The sequence below is a fragment of the Cricetulus griseus genome (assembly GCF_003668045.3).
Source record: "Cricetulus griseus strain 17A/GY chromosome 1 unlocalized genomic scaffold, alternate assembly CriGri-PICRH-1.0 chr1_0, whole genome shotgun sequence".
In the NCBI taxonomy this organism is placed as follows: Eukaryota; Metazoa; Chordata; class Mammalia; order Rodentia; family Cricetidae; genus Cricetulus; species Cricetulus griseus.
Window position 1 is genome coordinate 135,917,596 of NW_023276806.1, and position 21,440 is coordinate 135,939,035.

Genomic DNA, 21,440 nt, shown 5'->3' on the forward strand with positions numbered 1-21,440 from the left:
CCTCTGAGCCATCTCTCCAGCCCCCACCCTAGGAATTTTTCAGATAGCTTGCATCTGTGAATTGATGCTTGCTGGTCCGACTATCTTTCTAGGCTACTTGCTGTTGTAAATTGCAGGGTTCACAGAAGAGTAAGGCTGTTGACTAGTTAACCGCCTTCCCCCACCCAGTGGTAGCATAACATGCATAGCAGTTCAGAGGACCTGTAGGAATAAACGTTCCACATAAGTACTGGTTCGATTTTTTCATAATCTATGAGTCAAGTACACAATGTCTTTAGCAATAGGAGTATTACCTCTGGAGTATAGCAAATAGCAGTGCCAATGTGTGATATTGGGGGGGGGGCGTCTATGGGATCCCACTGACCAACATCTTTGAAAAGAGGTAACTCATACCTGCCACTGGGTTTTATTTTATTTTATTTTTTATACATTTGGCCACTGGGTTTTTAATTTAATAGTCTGTGGTGGTTGACACAGATTATTGTACTCCCATTGTGGGCTAGCTCCATGTAAACTTTTTCTGTATGCATAGGCATATATTTTAGGAAGCTTCTACAGTGGTAGGTTTCCATAAGGCTTTTTAAAGACCTTTAGAATTAGTTATCCTTCCCCGTGCTACCTCCTCTACCCTGTCCTCTCATCCCTGACCCCATTCAACCCAAGCCTTTTTGTTCCATTATTCTCCATGTATTCTTTGAACCAGTTTGCAATTCTTTATCTCCTTGTTTATCTCTCTTTTTTTCTGCTATCCATCCAAAAATATGTATTGACTCTTTTTACATGTGAGGTACTAATTCGTCTTATGTTGGGGATACAGTGTGAATTAGAGACAGACTCAGCCTCAGGTTTCTCTTCTTGGTTTGAAACTGCCATGTTCTCTTGTAGAAAAAAACAGAAGACCATTTTGTGGTAGGAGCAAGACAGAGCAGTTAGAGCTGGAATCAATAGTAGGGGAAAATCCTATAGGACTTTAAAAATTTTTAAATTATATTTACTTATTGTGTGCACACAGATACATGCAACATCAGGTGTGTGGAGGTCAGAGGATAGTTTTCAGTACTTGGCTCTCTCCTTCCACCATTGTGGGTCTTGAAGATCAAACTCAAGTTGTCAGGCTTGGAAAGAAAGTATTTTCCAACAGTTTTCCCAGCCACTTACTAGGTTTTAGAGCATTCTGAGAGTTTAGGTAGCTGAGCATGGAAGTAAGTGTTTAAAGGATGTAAGGTAGGTGATCAGGATCCCTGAGCTTCACTTTTAATAAACATCCTGGCTGTTGTCTGAGGAAGAGATTGTAGGGACCAAGAACAACAGTAGGTATAGTGTTTAGGACTAAGTCGCTGGTTCAGAGAGGGACTGCTCCTGGTTAGGATTAGGAGAGGTGGTGCCAGAGGTGAAGCCCTGTTGTTATTACTTCCTTGAAATGAGATGCTCTAGAGGAAGTCACTGATGGTGTTCTTGTTAAACCCAGTGGGTTCCATTTGCTCCTGACCTTCCTGACTTCAGGTTGTTTGATACACTAGCCACTCCCATTCCTAGAAGTAATCTTTTTTATCCTGGTTTCTGATCTATCTAATTGATGAAACCTATGTCTCACTCAGTTCTTTAACTGGAAAAATGGGGATGATAACATACCCCATTGCTCATAGATTGTTTTAATCACGAAATGATAGGGATATGTGTGAATTACTGGGGTGGTTAGAATGCAAATACACCCATAGGCTCATATGGGTTTCCAGTTGGTACAAATGTTTGGGAAGGATTAGGATGTGTGGCCTTGTTGGAGGAGGTGTGTCACTAGGGGGTGGGCTCTGAGGTTTCAAAAGCCCACCCCATTCCTACTGTCCTGGTTACTGCTTTAACACCATGCCTCCCTGCCTGCTGCCATGCTCTCCACTGTGATGGTCATGGAACTGGGAGCCCCTAGACTGAGTGCTTTCTTTTATAAATTGCCTTGGTTGTGATGTATTGTCACAGAGAAATAGAAAAGTAACCACGATAATTAATCGGCATGGGTCCTTTCACAGTGACTCACAGAAAGTGATACTAACAGCATCACTGCCATTACAGTCATGGTCATCTTTACCATTCTTGGACAACACTTTTTTGATCTCTCCCTTCTGGGATTGGAACCTGACGTCTTGGTCCCCCGTTTAGAACAGCTCGCCTTGAGTCGAGCTATAGTTCACTTACTGTTCTTTTCTCACTTAAGGCATTGCCTTAGTAATCTTACTTACTTCTTGGCTCCACTTCCAGTCTGTGTTTCGATAACGTTCCCCCCCCCATTATCTCCCCATCAGCCCAGTTCCCTTGTGTTCACTCCCTTCTGTGTCATCACTGAGTGGACAACCTTGCCTTGGGCAGTCTGGCCATGTCAAAACCAGAACTTCCTTTTCTACCTGAACTTTGACCTCCTCCTTATTCCCCAGATTAGTGAATGCTATTACTATTTTCACTGTTGATGGAGCCAGAACCATGATTTAAAATACCTATCTCACACCGACAGCAGACCTTTGCACTAGAGATCAATGTCTGCCTTGGGTCCTGTGTAACTCCTACCCGTTTTCATTTTTGTCGTATTGAAACTTAAATCTGTCTATCTGGTGATAATAACCTCGTTAATTTCTATTCTTTTTATCCAACCTTACAATGGCTTCCATGATCTGCTCTTGCCAACTTCATCGTCTTCTTATACTTTAGCCTCAGCCACACCCTCCTTCCTCATTAAACCTTCAGTGAGTGACATTTGCTCTTACCTCCTGGCCACTATTCACCTTCTTCGTTTGGGACACTTTTTTCCTTTCTTTTCTTTTTTTGTGGGGTAGGGTTCTGGAGATGTAACCCAGGGCCTCACAAGTACTGGATGAGCATGCTCCCCCTCAGCCACACCCCTGGCCACCAGATATTATTTCCTTCAAGTTTTATGTGTATGAGTGTTTTGCACACAAGTATATATGTATGCACACCTGGTGTGCACAGAGGTTAGAAGAGGGTGTCACATCCCCTGGAACTGGAGTTACAGATGGTCAGGATCCACCATGTGGGTGCTGGGAATTGAACCCAGGTCCTCTGCAAGAGCAGCAAGTACTCTAAACCACCAAAGCATCTCTCCTGACCCCTTTTCTTCCGTCTTATCCTTTGTTGTTAACGTAAATGTTAAATGAAGCAAACATTTCTCACGTCTGCATTCCTTCCCTCTGTTGTGCAAGTCTGTGTTCCCCTTTGTGTCTCTGTGTGACCTTAGCTTTCATAACACTAACAGGTAAGCTGCCAGGGACCAAGGTGTCTCATTTTACTTTCTGTTTGCCAAATAGAATGAGGAGTGAGTGCAACCCGGGCTTGTCCAGCTTGGGGAAGGAGAGCACCTCTGAGTGTGGTGTGTGTTTGTCTTTCAAGCTTACAAAAGAGAACAGAAAGCTTTGGCTCTCTGTGGATTTACTTTCTCAGACACAGACCGAATAGAGAGGGGGAGGGCAGCACCAGGGCTGACTCAAGCCCTTGAAAAGGGAGGGGGGTTTGTCTTGCTGTCAGAGCTTCTTGTTTCCAATTGGAGCACTAACCAGAATTTTCAAGGCAGAACCCCCAGGATCTCCCAGTTTGGCTATCACTTTTGAGAGTCAGTATGTAGGCCACATTTAGCCACTGGATCTAGACAGAGCACATGCCTGTTGGTACCTTTCCATACTTGGTGGCCTAGCTGTGTTGTGGCCTCTCTTCTGCCTCTTTAGAGTCCAATGGGAATATGCTGGCCTCTCACTAACTTGCAGACAGTGATCCCATGTGATGTGGAGTTGGGATTTGGCCTTTTTCTTCTGTTCTTCCTCTTCACTTTATCCACCAGAAGCTTTTTAGAAGAGCCTCGTTTGTGTTCCTTTAAGGGTGGATACAGGTTTTCCTGTTTTTATATTCTCTTCTCCACTGTGATGGAAATGACGAATCTGATTATAGACTATGAGTGAAAAGCTCTTTTGGAAAGTATTGCTTGTCTTTTATCTGTGCCTGCATGTACCAGATGAAAGACAGTCTCCTGTTTTCTCTTACTCTTCTTCAAAACCCTTCTGGGTCGTTTCTTCATTTCCTAATGCTACACGAGTCACTACTTTAAATAGGCTCATTTGAAATCACTTTTACTTTTGTGATATTTTTCTCCCTGTGTTCATTTATCATAGTGTGCTTTCTATGTTATATTCACCTTCATCTTACATAGGGGTTATTTTAGTTTCTATGACTGTTAAAAAAAAAATACCAGCAAACCTCACCCAACCTAAATATTACATTAAAAGTGAAACAGCACTTAACTCTTTTATGTGGGAGGAATTTAGGAAGATTTTTCCCACTCTGCTTTTATTGATTAAAATGGAGTCTATGGTTGAAAGTGATTGTATTTTGTACTATTGTTGTTTTCACATTGCAGTTTTCTTTTAAGGATTATTTTCATCTCATTATGTAACATTCACTGTATTTACTGATTACCACGTGTTGTAGTCAGTGTTCTGTTGTTGGGAAGAGACACCATGAACACAGCAACTCCTATAAAGGAAAGCATTTAATGGGGGCTGGCTTACAGTTCAGAGGCTTAGTCCATTATCAGCATGATAGGAAGCATGGTGGGAGACATGGTGGCTGGAGAGGTAGCTGAGAGATCTACATTTGGATTCACAGGGAGAAGGGCCTGGCTTGAACATTTGAAAGTGACACACTTCCTCCAACAAGGCCATACCTCCCAATAGTGCCACAACCTTGTGACCAAACATTCAAGCCTATGAGCTTATATGTGTCATTCTTAATCAAATCACCACACTACCATTTTATATCTTAATTTTGTTGGCCTTAAATTACTGACATTTTGATTTATGTGTTATAAGCACCATTATATACCATTCATAGCCTAGGGTCCATCCTTTAGCTGACACATCTTTTAAAGAAGGAAAGATATATTTATTTTGCTTCCTGAGCCTGGAAGGAATTCAATAAAAACAATCATACCCCTTGCAAAACATTTGATTATACAGAAGATTATCAAAAGCCATAATAAGGAGGTTGGGATATTGTTATTGAATAAGCTGGTTGCAAGTCATAACGTATTAAGAGATATATAAAAAGTCACCACCATTCTGTGGGACCTAGGACAATGGAATTTACTGGCATTTTGATGAAAAATTACTGCCAGTCACAAGGTTATTAGTGCTGGGAATTCAAGATCTCAAATGGTACGGATAATTCTCAGGGTCATGTGCAAAATTAGTCTTAGGTCCTTGAATGCTTTATCTTTGAATGGCAGTAAGTGACATTGCAACGATAATTTATAGCTTCTGTTTTTGTTGATAAGAGCTGCTCAGCTCTTTGAGTTTTGCATGCATAAAGCTGGGTCACTTGAAATTCACTGAAACAATAGACTTAAAATTTGAAGTTTTTTTTTTTTTATTTGAATTAGAAACAGGATTGTTTTACATGACAATCCCAGTTCCCTTCTCCCACCCGTCCTCTCCTCCCCTTCCCCCCACTAAAACCTTATCTATCACATATTTTTTTCTGCTTCCCCTGGAAGGTGAGGCCTTCCATAGGGTGTCATCAGAGTCTATCGTATCCTTTGGGATAGGGCCTAGGCCCACCACCATGTGTCTTGGCTCAGGGAGTAATTCTCTATGTGGAATGGGCTTCCAAAGTGCACACCTATGCTAGGGATAAATACTGGGCTTCTACAGGAGGTCTCATAGATTTCTGAGGTTTCCTCACAGAAACCCATGTTCCTGGGGTCTGGATCAGTCCCATGCTGGTATTCCAGCTATCAGACTGGGGAGCAAGAGTTTAGGTCAGCTGTTTCTGTGTGTTTCACCAGCCTGGTCTGGACCTCTGTGCTCTTCACTGGTCCTTCTCTGCATCTGGATTCCAGTTCAGATCGGTGATTAGTTATGGGTGTCTGCTTCTACTTCCACCAGCTGCATCTAAGTCAGTCATCAAATCTCATAATCAGGGGAGGGCATTTAAGGTAGCCTCTCCTCCGTTGCTGAGATAGTTAGCTGGTGTCATCTTTGTAGATCTCCAGACATTTCCCTAGTGCCTGATTTCTCTGTAAACCAAAAATGTCTCCCTCTATTATGATATCTCCATTCTTGTTATCATGTATTCTTCCCCGACTCATACTTTCTGCTCCCTCATGTCCCCAGAATCCCTCTTCTTCTCCCCTTCTCATTCTCCTAGCTCCCTCCCCCCCTTTTTTTGTTTTTTTGTCAAAGATGAGTTTTTTTTTCCCCTGAAAGTCATGAAAGCATAATTCCTGAAGTGGAAAAATCATCTGTGTGAAGTTAAGTTTTAATGACCCCATCTTTCCATGTCCTAAACTAAGTTAACTAAATTCTATATATAGCTCATTCTCTCTTCCTTCTCTTCCTCATCTTTGTTTCCCTTCTGGACAGGGATAGTACAGTTCACTTCTCTGTGCTGTGTAGTGTTATAAACATTGAATTTAACCCAAACTTCAATGAAATGACTATTATTATTCATATTTGGTAGGCAAGAAAGCTAAACATCTATAGAGATCTCCAGGAGAGAGAAGATTTTGGGAAGGAACTGAACATTTGGCTATAATCAGGACATGATATTTGTTTATTTATTCCACTGGTATAAGTTGGCTGCCTTCTGAGAGCTAGGCACCGAGTGTGGCACTAGGAATAGTAAAGGTTAAGAGAGTTGGGGAGTGTGATAGGTACCAGAGAATATTGAGGGCTGACATTCTGCAGGCAGCAGAAAAAATGGCTTTGACTGGAGGCAGAATAGAGAGATTGGTGGAACTTCTCTCTGAAGTAGGTGATGGGCTCTGGGAAACTAGAATATATATATATATATATATATATATATATATATTCTGTTGCTTCTCTGTTCATGGGGCTATGTTTCCTGAAATTGGTACAGTGATCTGGAGCACCAGAATTCCTTGGAGGATTAAAAACATATGTGTATTGTTTTTAAGTGTGGATGTGGGCAGGTGCACACCAATGCAGGCTCACACAGAGGCTGGGGTTATTTGATTGCTACAGAGGAGCTGGCATTACAAGAAGTTGTGACCTGACGGTTGGGAACTAAACTTGAGTCCTCTAGAAGAGCAATACACTCTGGGCTATCTGCTAACTGCTGGGCTATCTCTCCAGCCCAAAGGAGTTTTTAATATAGGAGAAGATATTAAAACAAGGTTTCTCTGGCTCCATTACTTGCTGCCATGCAACATCAAACAAGTTATTACCTGAACTTTAGTTCTTGGTGGAACAAACAAGAATACCAGTGGCTGAAGATGCTGAAGGCTTTATTCTTGTTTGTACTGCGTGTTCATTGTGGGCCATATGGAAAGGCTGCTGCTTGCCTTCTTATTCCAGGATCATGGCTAATAGAGTTACCCTCATCTAATTATAGAGCACTGCTGGGTTTTGTTACAGAAGAAAAGCAAGCAGGGTTTCACACCAACAGGCAAAGAGGATTGGAAGTGGCATTTCTTCATTTTTTGGAGCTTGTAGCAGGGTCTCCCTCCGCCACAAGGGGGCGGGAGCAGGAACTGCATTCCCAACATAGAGAGCCAGGAATAACAAGTGAATAGCAAGCAGTAGGAGTAACTACTTCAGCGAATCACATGCTCATACTCATAGTTCAGGCGCTTGAATCTGACTATCATTTATCATCGTGTAAAATGCAAAGATATTTAAAGAACACAAAGTATAGCAGGTTATAAAACTGTGGAAGGGGTCGCAAATAAAAGCACGCAGTGCAAACACAGGTTGGTATTACTGTTATCTAGAAGCTGTGAGAAAATAGGGCATTGGGGCTTTGAGAGAGCCTAGCAGCAGAGCTTCGTAGCTCTCTATCAACAAGAGGTGGGCGAAGCCGTCAGTATCTGGAAGGTGGAGGTTAGGTAAGAAGGTAAGGTCCGTAAGGAAGAGAGTGAGCCCTCCAGAAACCCAGAGGAAGCCAACAGACTAGACCTGGGCATAATTACTTTGAGAACCAGAGGGGGAAAAAAAAAGCCTCAGAGATAGACACAATTTCTGCAAAAGGAGGAAGAAAATGATGATCAGAAAATCAAGGGAGGTCAGCCATACAAGATGCGGCCGGGAGGCTTTGCTCCTCAGTTCTGTGGAGTCTGCAGTGTGAATTTAGAGGTGCCACGTGCTCCTCTAATGGCCAATATCGTAAGCTCTGTATTTACAGAGGAGACTTGGCAGAACTCAGAGTGAAGAGCCTCACTGAAATGTAGCCAGTGAGGATTTTTAGTGTGAACACAAGGAGTAGGAAAAACCCAAAGCTTCCTACGTAAGAAAATAGCAAAAAGAAACAATTAAAAAAGCAGAACTAACCCAGACACAGTGCTATACAGCTGTAATCTCCACTATGCAGGAGGCTGAGGCTCACAGGTTCAAGGCCTGCCTGGGCTACAGACTGGGTTAAAGGCCAGCATGTCCTCATTTCAAATAAAAAGTAACAAAACTGCCCTGGGATGAAGCTTGGTGATAAAATGTTTGCCTAGAAGGTGCATGGCCCTAAGTTCAGCACCCAGTCACTCTCTCCGAAGAACCCTGAAAGTGGTGCCCCCCATGTAATAATTCAAATGGTTTATGTGGGTTTTTCTGTCTTGCCCATGCTTTTTTGTTGTTGCTATTGTTTGTTTTTTGAGACAGGGTTTCTCTGTGACTTTGGAGGCTGTCCTGGAACTAGCTCTTGTAGACTGGGCTGGCCTCGAACTCACAGAGATCCCCCTGCCTCTGCCTGCAGAGTGCTGGGATTAAAGGTGTGTGCCACCAATGTGTGGCTTTGCCAATGTTTTTTATTTTTAAAAACAGCTGCAGGTTATACTATGTTAACATCAACACTCAGGTCAGATCTGGGTTCATTAGTTATGTCTAATTGACTACCTGGTATTTCTAGTGAGATATTTCTAGGTGTCTTTGTGTATGGGGGTGTTGCATGACAGCTAGGTAGAGAGGTATATTGTGCTTTTCCAAAAGGACTGTAAAACTTAGGAGAAAATAAAGAATACATCTCTTGAAGCCCGAATACTGTACATAGTAGGTAATAAAAATGGGTGTTGAATAAATGAAGAATTTTGTGTTAAAAAAATAAAAACAGCTGCAGGATTTGAGTTCTTGTCTCTGAAACCCATGTAAAAAAGAAAGAAAAAATATAGGAGAAATATGCATATAAAGTATAAGCTATAAATGGTGACAACAGGGGCCATTTTAGACTAATGCATAGGTATGGACATGGTAGAAAGTTTTAAAGTAGTCGTTCTCACTCTTCTCAATGCTTCAACCCTTTAATACTGTTTCTCATGCTGTGCTGATCCCCAACCTTAATTTATTTTTGTTAAAGCTACTTCATAACTGCAAACTGTTATGAATCTTAATATAAACATCTGTTTTCTGAAGATCTTATGAAAGGGCTGATCATCCCTCTGAGGGAACACAACCCACAGGTTGAGAGCCACTGTTTTAAAGCATCAGTTTGAGAATATAACTAAATTGCCATGTTCTACTTCGATCCTTACAAATCAGAAACCCTGAAACAAAAGACATTTCATAGAATGGCCTCAGGAGAAGTCGAGCTTATGCCTGTAATTCTCTGCTAGTTTACACCATTGGGATCCTTTTTTTTTTTTTTTTTTTAACAGACCCAGGGTATCCCTGCTGTTACTAATATTAGGTACGCCTTTTATGACCTTATCTTGTTATGGGAATTTAATAATGAAAATGTAGATGCTGCATCACTTAGACATCTTTTATTTTTCAAACTGGCTGACCTATCATAAGTCTTATCAGTTTTAATAATTTCAAGATAAAAGATGTGTTTGTCTTCTGTTCTTCCTCACTGAGACACGGCAGATGCCGACATGCTCAGATGTCCCATGGAGGCTGTTGCAGAACAGATGGCATAGGCTGCACATTCGGTTCAATACCTGTGCTAGATCTAACTTCATTTTTCCCCTCTCTCTTCTGCTGGAAACAGTCAAAAACTAATAAGTGAAAGAGACATTATTAAAGAGTGTAAATCTATCTAGTTGTTACAAACAAAACAAAAAAAAACAACAACAAAAAACCTTTATCATCAAACTTTGGCTCCTAAGGACATTCTTAAACAGGGCTTCTTACAACTGACATTTTACAACCAGTACATGGTGGCTTCTGCTCTATGAGATATTCTTCAAGCTTTTCTAATGAGGGACAGAAAGGGGTGGATTCAAATGGGAGTGAGGGTGGGGAGGAACTGGCAGGAGTAGATGGAGGGGAAATTATAATCAGGATATATTATGTGAGAGAAAAAAAAACCTATTTCCATACAAGGAAAAAAAGAATCATATCCTTAAAAGATGCAGCTAGGCCAGTAGACTTTAATGCAACAGTATGAGAAGGTTCATTGATACAGTTTCAGGCTATCCTCTGTTGATCTTCATACGATAAGAATAGCCACAGTTATTTAAAAATGTTATTAAACTACCAGTCCCTTGTCACCATTTGCCCATATGGGTGCATTTGCTTCAAATATACTTCAACCAGAACAAAATACCACAATGTGCCAGGCGTTGGTGGCACATGCCTTTAATCCCAGCACTCGGGAGGCAGAGGCAGGCAGATCTCTGTGAGTTCGAGGCCAGCCTGGTCTCCAGAGCGAGAGCCAGGATAGGCTCCAAAGCTACACAGAGAAACCCTGTCTTGAAAAACAAACAAACAAACAAAAAACCACAATGTAGTGACTGCAGAAGTACAAATGAGAACAAAATTGTGTTTTGCTAAGGCAGATATCAAACAGAATTGCAAAAACATAAAACTCTTCCCATTATGTGTATATTTTTGTTTTGGATAATATATTTCTTTCACTAAAATATCATTTTTGTAAATTTATTCACACTTTCCAATTAAAAAGTAAAATAGTAATTTTGCAAGTTATTTTTAATTTATTATCATTTCATTGTAGCCAATACTTTAAATTTGTTCACTCATAATTTCTATTGTAGTAAGTATTGATAGATACAGCTACATAAACAAAGATATTTGAACTTCTTGAGGATTCTTCAGAGTGTAAAGGATTCTGAGATTTAAAAAAAATTCAAGAATGTGTGGAAATAGAGATATGAAAATGAAAGTGGAGTTCTCCTTTACACCTCTTTGTAATTGTTCCAAATCCCATTATTTACCAGTCATTCTGCCTTCTAAAGCTGGGAGTTGCCCTCCAGAGAGAGCAAGGAGTTTGGCCACATTTTATATTCCCACTTAGGCCAACAAATTTGAGAGCACAGACTGTAGCTTTGTGTCTTTGCATCTTACTCTGCAGCTGATAAATTGTTTCCCATGCAGTAAGAGTGTTTGAGGAGAACTGAGTAACTTAAAATTCTATGTCTCTTCCTGTCCCTCCCTTCCTCCCTCCTTCCTTTGTGTTAAAAAAAGTCAGATTTATTTTGGCTCACAGTTTCAAAGACTTCAGTCCATCCTGGTGGGGAAGGCATGGGAAACAGCTCAGTTCATGGCATGGTGAGCCAGGAAGTAGAGGAAAAGAAAGTCCAGTTCCCTAAAACAGTTTTTTTTTTTTCTATTTTTTACTCTTAGCTCTTTTGGGGGGCCTGCCACCCAGGTCCCAAATAAATGACATAGAGTCTTATTCTTTCTTATGAATATCTGGCCTTAGCTTGGCTTTTTTTCTAGCCAGCTTTTCTTAATTATCCTGTCCATCTTTTGCCTCTGGGCTTTTACCTTTCTCTACGTCTGTATACCTTTCTTTACTTCTTACTTTGTGGCTTGCTCTGTAGCTGGGTGGCTGGCCCCTGGAGTCCTTCTCTCCTCCTTTTCTCACTCCTTGATCTCTTCCCAGATTTCTTGTCCTATTTATTCTCTCTGCCTGCCAGCCCCTCCTATCCTTTCTCCTGCCTTGCTATTGACCATTTGGCTCTTTATTAGACCCATCAGGTGTTTTAGACTGGCAAAGCAACACAGCTTCACAGAGTTAAACAAATGCAACCCATCTTTGCATCATTGAAACAAATGTTTCACAGCATAAACAAACGTAACACCTTAAAATAATATTCCACAATGGTGTCTTAAGATCATTTACTTTGAAAATGATTTGAAAGAGTGGATTCTTAAGACCCAGCCTTCTGTGTGATCACAGAACCATCTCTGGTTACCAGAGTTGGTACTCATCACTCCCCATCTGGCTGTTGACTTCAAGCAGCCCCTAAAGGAGCTATCCATTCACTCAGCAAGTAAAATATGTGTCAGACTCGCGCTGATGAGAACCATGTTTTTAATAGAATTTTATAGCAGACATTTTAATGAGAGAGTCTAAGGTGCTGACCATGTTGAAGTTTCTTTTGCATGAAATGGGGACAGTAGTGACTCGAAACTGCTCCCCTCATCTGAGCCTCTTTGGTCACAGGTGGTTCTTGTTCTAGGATTGCCTTCTTGGTTCTTGCTGTTAGCATACCTCTTCTTTCTTGAGATCCCGATGAAATTGGAATGTTAATGTTTTTCAAAAATTGTCATTGGCAACTTTCACATTTGTCAATTCTCTTGGCTTGTATAGTTTTGGGGAGGGCGTTTTACTAGCTGACGAGAACCACTGATGTGTACATTTCTTTGCATTTGTTGGAGAGGGCTCTGACCTTTGGGGTTGATGGCTTTTAAGTCCACTGGTACAGTCAGCTCTATCTGGAACTAATTATCAACTTGGTGAGTTCTCTGGATCCCTTGGTAGTGACCTTTCTTTGGTATAGTACCTTGTTCAACTTGGGGGCAAAAAGGAAAAAGAGAAATCAGGGAGGACCCACACCCAAGGCACTAGCAAGCTGACTTTAGTCAGGATTTGGATATTAGAGTCTGAGGTAGTAGGGACATAGGGAGGCAGAACTTTTGACAAACATAGAGCATTGGAATTATCTTTGAATTTTAAGTGAAGAGTCTCCCAACATCACCTCTCTCAGAGGAACTGCTTGCAATCATCCACATGTAACAGATTTGAATTCCTTTAAGCACCATCGGAAAGGGAACTGGTAGCGACAATGTTGGAAATGAGGGCCCTGAACAACCAGTCTCATAGGTCAGTCATTTACATCCAGTCTTCTGCTCAGTCAGTGAACGAATGGTGGTTGTCATGTGTGGGGTAGTGGGATGTGAAAATGGAAAGGCTTCTCTCCCCGGCCTTGGGAGCTGCTTGTTGTAGAAGGGGAGAGGATGAGAACAGACAAGTGTCCCCAGACTTGTTACAGAAGAGGTGAATATGGCAGGCGCTCCAGCAGTATCAGAAAGGCTGAGCTATGACCAGTAGATGTTGGGAGTGGTAGCAGACTGGCAGTCAAGATCTGGAGGGTGATAGGAAACAATGGACTTGTTTGGGGGAAATTATCAGCAGTGATCCGCAGGACTAAAGGATGGGGTGAGAAAGAGAAAAAGAAGGCATGGAGTTGAATGGCTGGGGAGGTAGGGAGGATCTGGGAGGAGAAACCAGGATCAGAATGTACTGGTGAAAAACTTCGTTTCCAAGACATTTTTCTCACTCATACAAGATTACACATGGCAATGATTTGACAGGTTTAAATAATATTAGCTTTTTCTGAACATATACCACATACCAGGCATTGCTGGAGGTATTTTAACTAATTAATTTATTTAGTGGTTATTCTAGAGTTGAGGAAACCAAGATGCTGAGAATATAAGTGGTTTACCCAAGATCATACAGGTAGTTACAGGTGCTGCCAGGGCCCCAGCCAGGCAGTCCTGCTCCTTACAGTGGTAATGATAGGCATCTTTCTGAAAGTGGATTATATATTTTGTGTCTGCTGCCAGTGTTCATTTCATTCACTGCAAGTGTAGAAACACTCACCCTAGTTCCCCAAAATTTCAGCACAAAAAGATTGGTGCTGTGCTCTAGAGAAAACTCATTTCTGACTTCATACACCAGAGGCGCTTTTCCTGGGGTTCTTTTGTTCGATGGAGGCAGGGGTTGTGGGTTTGAGCTGCAGGTGGCTTTCTTCAGCATGGCCTATCAATCTACAGCTCAGAGACACATTCTCAGATGCTATACTGATGGCAAGCATGCTGTGAGTTTGTCTGCATTTCTAACATTCCTGTGGACATTAATGCAATTAGGGTCACACCAGTTTCCAACCTATAAAATCGTTATTGGTGAGATTTGCAAGTGGGTCATACCATGACAGGTTGCAGTTCTTCATTCTTCATAATGGGAAGGCCAGGTGGCTCTGTCAGTTGCTTTGCTGTGTTGGTGCTGATGTAGCCCTTCCAGGGTCAACTTGAAAAAAAAAAAAAAAACCAAACCCAAACTGGGCAAAACCAATTTGCCACTAGATGGAGCTCTGGCTATTTGGGTAGGAAAAAGGCAGCAAGGAGGGCTATTAAATTGCAGCCACATTGAGCCCCTGGTGCTTGCAGTCCTTGGCTTTTAATTGTAGAAGGCATCTTTGTTCTTTGCCTGACCTGCAGAGTGACGTCACTGCCTTTCTTCCTGTGTGCTGGGCTTTGACACAAGCCAGATGGCCACAGTGATCCATAGGCGCCCAGGCCGCCTGGTACAGCGGTTGATGAAATAGAATAGGAAGACATTTTATGGTCAGCTGTGGGAGCACAACGAGGCCGCAGCTTTGCTAAGTAATTACATTTACCGCACATACCTTGTCCCTCATGGGGAAGGGGTCTCATGGAAAAAAAAAAACAACCTACATTTTTATTTATGGCATTGTGAGGTATAGACCTTTGATCTTTTATTAGCCAGTAGTCTGTTCCAAAGGCATGTGCTCTCTCCCCTGCTCTGCAGTCACTTGTGAAAATGACATGTTTATTTATGTCTAACGGTTCTCTCAGGCTGTGCCTTGTGACTCTTACCTTCCCTCTCCCTCCACTTTGCCTCCAGTTAGGAACACAGAAATGTTTTAGTTCTGGAGAGAGTTTAGTTTGTGGAAGTCAGAGTTCAGGCATGTTAATACAAGCAGGTTTCCGTCAGATATAGTCCAGAGCGATTTGGTCAAATACATTACTGTTTATTATGGGTTTGCTCTTGAAGGGGGTCACAAGAGTCCAGGAAAAGACTTTTATTTTGGGGTGGGGAATGGAGGTGGTCGAGGTCAGGAAATGAGCAAGACATTAATTTTATTCCATTTTTGGACATTTGGCAGTTAGAGTTACTTAATATGGTAATTTTAAACAAAACACCAGAAATTGCTAATCACCGAGTATCCTCCCCTTTGATTTGAAGTTAATCTTCACCGATCGCTACACTGCACGAGACCCTTATGAAAACTCTATGAGCTGATCATTTGTCTGAAGCTTAACAGCATACAGCTTTGAGATTCTTCTACACAATTCTATTTCCAAAGACTTTAGTATAATATTGTTTGCCTTTTTCCAGGGTCATGAGTATACTCACAGAATTTTATTTAGAAAGTACAAATCATAAAATTGAATGGAAGCACATGTTCCCTCATGCTTTATTCAAATTTGACGGTTTGTGGAGTGATGTCTCTTAGTTGTCCTTAAGTTTTGTTTTTTGTTTTTTGTTTTTTTGTCTTAAAGCATGAGTTTCTGCATCTAATGCAGGCCGTGTGCATAAGGACAGAATATGACTCTGCCACACTCACTTTCGAACTATATTTGCTTGTGTCCTTGGCTCTTTGAGCCTCCACTTTTCCTCACAAATAAAGGGGGATAAAGCCAGCCTCCTCAGTAGACTGTGAGAATTGACGATAACAATGAAAGTCAGCTTGCTGTCTGAAAATGAGACATTGGCAGCTTATTACCATTGTGCATGTGCTTAGCTCTATAAACCAAAACCCATCAGTTGTTCGATGAATGTGCCTAACATTTGTGATGTTTTAATTCGTTGTTTCTTGTTTTCTTCTTTTTTTTCTCCTACTCAGCTTTTGCCCCTGGTTTTGCCTCTGGTTTGTTGCTGAAGATATCACAGTGATGTCTGCCTTCAACCTGCTGCATTTGGTGACAAAGAGCCAGCCAGTGGCCCTGCGAGCCTGTGGGCTTCCCTCAGGTTGCTGCTTGTTGTACTCTCTCCATAGTAGGGCACTGGGCTGAGTGGGTATTTCTACTCTAGGAAACAGTACACCATTGTGTTTTACTAAATTCCATCTCTTTTATTGGACCCTAATTGGAAGGTGGAAATTGGCTATAAATCATCACTCTGCTCTGATTAACACTCATTTCCATAGCCCTTTCAATATTAGAACACTGCCCAGCTTCCCTGCCCAGCATACAGCTGGCACTGGTGTTTCCTAGTGTCCTCTTGCTCACTAGTGCACCCTACACACCTGCAGATCACAGTTCACGAGAACCTGGCAGTGTGGAGAAGAAACTGCCCCAGACACACTGAGCAGAACGGTCATCCTGTTAAAGAGAGGGCCATGCTTTTCACTCCACGTGTGGCTGACTGTTCCTTTAGAAAAACAAAACAAAAGCTAAAATGAGCAACTTTAATGTAATTGTGTTACTAACATTGTAGTTAAGAAGAGAAGATTTTTCTGCTTGACACAAACCTAATAAACAAGACTAATACAGCATGCTTCAATCTGGTTCATAAGTTAGAAACAGGATCCTTTTTAAAAATGTGATTTTAAGCATTTAAACCAACAAAGCATAGCCATTCAAAATTTTACTGTGCGTCTTTATCACTCGTTAATATTTTAATTTTATCACAAAATTCACAATGGTCAAATGTTTTTATCAATGAATGTGATTATCAATATTATTTATACTGCCATCACTATATATATACACATATGTCTTAATACACTAGGTAGAGGATTTAACTATATTATTAGACATTTACTAAGTATTAAAGGCATGCCAGGCAAGACTGTACTAAGCAGCAAGGCTACGATGACAAACAAGGCTAAGCTGACTGGTATTCAACAAGAAGGAAATAGAAATAGAACTGTATGCTGCCCTGTCACCATATGAGGATATGGCTAGACCGGGCGTGTCTGTGCCTTGGGTAGAGTAGAAACCCATAGCAGAATGAGTCTAGCTGTTTTTTGTAGGGAAATACATCTGGGAAGGAAGGTAGGTCTCTGGCGTTTAAGAGGACCACACGAAGGATGTGCTGCTGGAGCTGAATCTCAAACCATTATAAGTAGTTAACTCCCATGACCAGGAGTGGGGCTATTTCCACCATATGAAGTAGCTTGGGCAAAACATGAAGACAGAAAAGAGCAATGTACGGCCAGGAAATATAGGCTATTTATGTGGGTATCTAGGGAAGGCAAGAGGGAGAGGTGACGGAGACAACATAGGCACATCGTGAAGTATTGTACACAATATGTTTTAGGGTGCTTAGGTTGGCATTGGCATTTTATAGGTTGAGTTGGTGGAGTATGGAGGAAGGCCAGTGCTTTTTTTCCCCCACATTGCTATGAGAGATGTTGAGACAGCAACTTGATTTCAAGGGCCGGGGAAGGCATCTGTAAAAACTAGATTCTATGTTATGTATGTAGGACAACTCATGAACGAATACAGCTTAGTGCCCAGAGCTCCACGCTCTACTGTCACCTTTGGCTTTATTCTCCCTGTCCCTGCATATCCTGCACTGACCTCATATCATACAGCAGATGACTCCGAGGCTGTGTCTTCTCATCAAAGGCTGAGAGTCTTAACAGTGGCAATCAGAGTAAATGTGAAGAGATAGGGGGTAGACTACAGGGCGATGCAGGCTGTAGAAGTGACGAGCTTCATCCGTTGTATTATATCTGAGCATGAGGGAAAACCTCATTCGCTACACTCCTTCTGCCATATGGGAGTTTTCCATTGCTATAAATATGTACAACAACTGGACTACTCATGTACCACTAAAGTTTATGCCTAACTATTTTTTCATTGTGAACACTGCTATGGGTAAAAAGTACTCCGAGTAGTTTCATAAGGTGGGCCTGCTATCCACAATGGAGGTTAAGTGTTTACAGTGTTTTCCTCAAAACATAATGGGCTAGTAAAATGTTTCATAATGAAATTGTTTAATTGAAATACCAAGAGATCTAACCTTTGATAACAAAACACTTCAGAGATAAAGTCAACAAAACAGAGAAGGACCAAGCCATGCCCGTACAGTGCTGAACAAGCAATTGAAGATTCAGTGTCACTGCTGTCGGAGTCTGGCTTTGACTCTTACTGTCTAGGTGTCTTAGCTCCCTTACTTTCAAAATAAAGGTAATAATAGATTCCATCCCAAATGGCTGCTGTGAGAATTAAATAGATTAGCATATAAAAAAGCTAAGGACACTGCACCATAGGTGTTTTCATTAGGTTTATTATACAAATCCATATGTTTATATCCATTTGGATTTATAGTTTTCCATAAAAACAGACCTTTAAAACATTTAAATATATATTTTCATTTAACCACTTTAATAGAAACCACAGGTACATGCTGTTTGAGGAATAACCATGTCAATCTATTATTTCTTTAAATATTGATTTATTTATATGTGTGCATGTATGTGTGTGCCCCTGTGCATTTGTGGAAGTCAGGTGACAACTTGTGGGTGTTGTTCTCTCCTTCTACCATGTGGTTGCTGAGGATTGAACTTGGGTTGTCAGGCTTGGCTGCACACACCTATTGGTCCATCTTGCCAGCCCGTCTTTATTATATTTAAACCTGATCTCTTTATTTTATGTATATATTGTTCTGTAAATACATGTGTCTTTTACCCTTAACACTCAGTATTGATGAAAGCCCAGAGAAACTCTGTCTTTCTTCCTTGGGGTTTATAGATGCATTTCACCTGGCAAGTGAATTGGTTAGAACATTCCTTAATCCCTTAATTTTCAAACGCCACTAGTGTTTGAAGTGTAATGAATTTATCATCCATTTCTCTAAACGCTATTTTACACTTAGAGATAGAGGAATGCTAAAGAAGTTGTTAGATTTACTAGCAATGATACAAACTATTTGGAATTTTGAATCTGAAAATATAACTGAGATGAGAACTCTAACCTTTGTAACTTGGTAGAAAGAGGAAAAGAGGGCAAAATGGGAGAGGAAATTAAAATGAAAATTTCACTTCTTGTTTTAAAGCACTGTTCTTTGACCCAAACCTATTACTACAGAAATCTCTGTAAATCAAAAAGATTTTGGTGCCTTATCCCCACTAATTTTGAATATTGAATCATAATTCGATATCTAGTAACAAATTAATTTTGAATAATAATTCAATCTTGAATTATAAATTGATCTTTGAATAACAATTCTATGTGAGATAATTCTAGAACTAAAAAAATGTAATTGGAAAAGGCTCCTAAAATTGATTGTAGCTGAATTAGTCTGCATGGAGGCTGTATCTCAGACGTGATTTATCATTTTTCAGCTCTGGCTTGCCTTTCTTCTTACTTTTTAATAAAGCATAGTTTTAACTAAGAGCTTGATTAAGTGCATCTGAGTTACTTATGTTTGTCATTAAAGGCAATTTTTCTCACTCAGAGTTCCATGGTAATTTCCTACAGCAGTTTCCTGTAAGTATTATCAAGCAGAAATTCTAACAGAGCTTCTGTCATTTGCTTGGGTGACCTTGGACACATCTGTGAACCTCTCCAGATTCCATTTTCTTCTCCTTTAAAAAGAAGAGGTGACATTAGATGGCCTGTTCTGTGTTTGTCTTTCTTAAGCTACAGTTAACTTTTGGCTTGAGGTGAATTAAATCTTAAAACTCACAGTTAATTAATGTTCCAGACTTAGAGAAAAGTCTACTGGGTGGTGCTTGAATGTTAGAAGCCCTGGTCACTAAATCAAGACAAAAAGGCTTATCCCAGGAGGGTCAAGGAACAAAATTTGATACGTAGTTTCAATATCAGAGAAAAGCTAGGTGGTGTGGTAGCATTGACCAGGTATCATAGTAGTTTCAACCAGTTAGGGGTGCCTGTCTAGATAGGCCTTATTGTAGTGATAGCCACACCTTAATACCATGCACACAGTATGCAGCTGTGGCTTTTACTTCCCTTTTGGACATGTTTAACACGCCTCTACTGGGTTGTTTATGAAGATGATGTATCATGATATTCTAATGAACACATTAGAACTCCCAGAGACACATTGTGGAAAGGGGGCTTGAAAGTTCTACTCTGTGTGACTGGAACTCCATGAATCAGGGGCTTGTGACTCCGGAACATGACACAGTGTCTGGTGTCTAGTAAGTACTTCTTAAACCAATAGTAAACATCTGGAAAGTTTATATGTATATGAGGTCATGACTATAACAAAGAGTAAAGACTCATTTGAGATTAATTTATGTGGGAAGATTAAAGGTAAAGGTTATATAGCGTAGGTGCCTTTCAAATTCATTTTCAAAAAGCAACTTATTCTCATTTTATTGGATTTTTGCAATATAGTGGATGTTTTAGATACAGATTGTATATTTTTTTAGTTATGTAACAAAAGTGACAACACAGATAAACTATGTCTACATATATTATCTAGAATTTCTTTGCCCTTTTCTCTAAAATAATTTGAGTTTGTTGGAATATTACCTGAAGTGGAGAAGTAGATCTTACCACATTATGGGAACTAAGAACTCTGGATCATTTGTTCTCCTCTGAGGAGCAAATTAGCATGTTTGTGCTTTAATGTATACATTTTAAACAGAGTTTCCCGCACATGTACATAACAGCACCTCTATAAGTAAAAAAAGCACTATTGTCAGTTAAAACTGGCGATAGTTCATCAGTAGCAACTGATATCATATCTACTTTAAAAACAGCCAGCCTGCCCATTGGGACAGGTACACTCTATGGTGGTGTTGAAAAGCCCCTGTTAAAACATGGACCTCCTCCATAAGTCTTTGGTAGACTCTGTGACCTGTGTCTGTGAGCACAATGTTGTAGTTTAAATTTTCTGTTGATAGGTCTTTCGAAGCTCTCCAGGGAATGCTCTGTGAGTAGTTTCAGATCATCTTCTCTGTCAGTCAGGAAACAATTTCATATTTGAAATGGAACAGGACACAGTAGCTGTTGTTTCTCTATTGGTGTTACCAGTAGAGTAATGCCTTGTATGTTCATCAGTTTTACATATTCATCTTGCCTAGCTTTTTATTAATTAACATTTTTGAAGAATATATGTGTGTGGTGTGAGCAGTTCTATGGACATGATGCAGGGCCTCATGCGTGTTATGGACCCCAACAGGTCATGAGATTTTTATTTATTTTTTATTTTTAAGAGAAATAACTTTAAAAACAAACACAAATTTCAGTGTGGTTTACAAAACGATTTGAAATCAGTTGATTGGATAGTATACACACTTCCCAGTAGATGGCACTAGTTTTACATCCTTGTGCAACTTGTGATGTAGCCTAGCCTTAAACACATAGGTGCATTGTAAAAATGTGAAAGAATGTAAGGATATCCAGTTAGGAACATATGGATTTACAAACCAGACTTGTCCCCGCCTTTACTGTTCTGACAGTGTATGT

The 21,440-nt window shown here is 40.6% G+C and overlaps 1 protein-coding gene across 4 annotated transcripts in view; it reads left to right on the plus strand.

Annotated features, from left to right (window-relative positions):
* The window catches only part of Msrb3 (methionine sulfoxide reductase B3), a 114,461-nt gene that overhangs the window by 10,781 nt on the left and 82,240 nt on the right, over window positions 1-21,440 (plus strand). For 3 of the 4 annotated variants that reach the window (XM_027392310.2, XM_027392309.2, XM_027392311.2), the window contains exon 2: window positions 15,896-16,020. The exons of the other annotated variant lie outside the window; for it this stretch is intronic. In XM_027392310.2, the coding sequence (XP_027248111.1) occupies window positions 15,896-16,020 (125 nt within the window). The remainder of the gene's footprint in view (window positions 1-15,895; window positions 16,021-21,440) is intronic. 4 annotated transcript variants of the gene reach the window in all.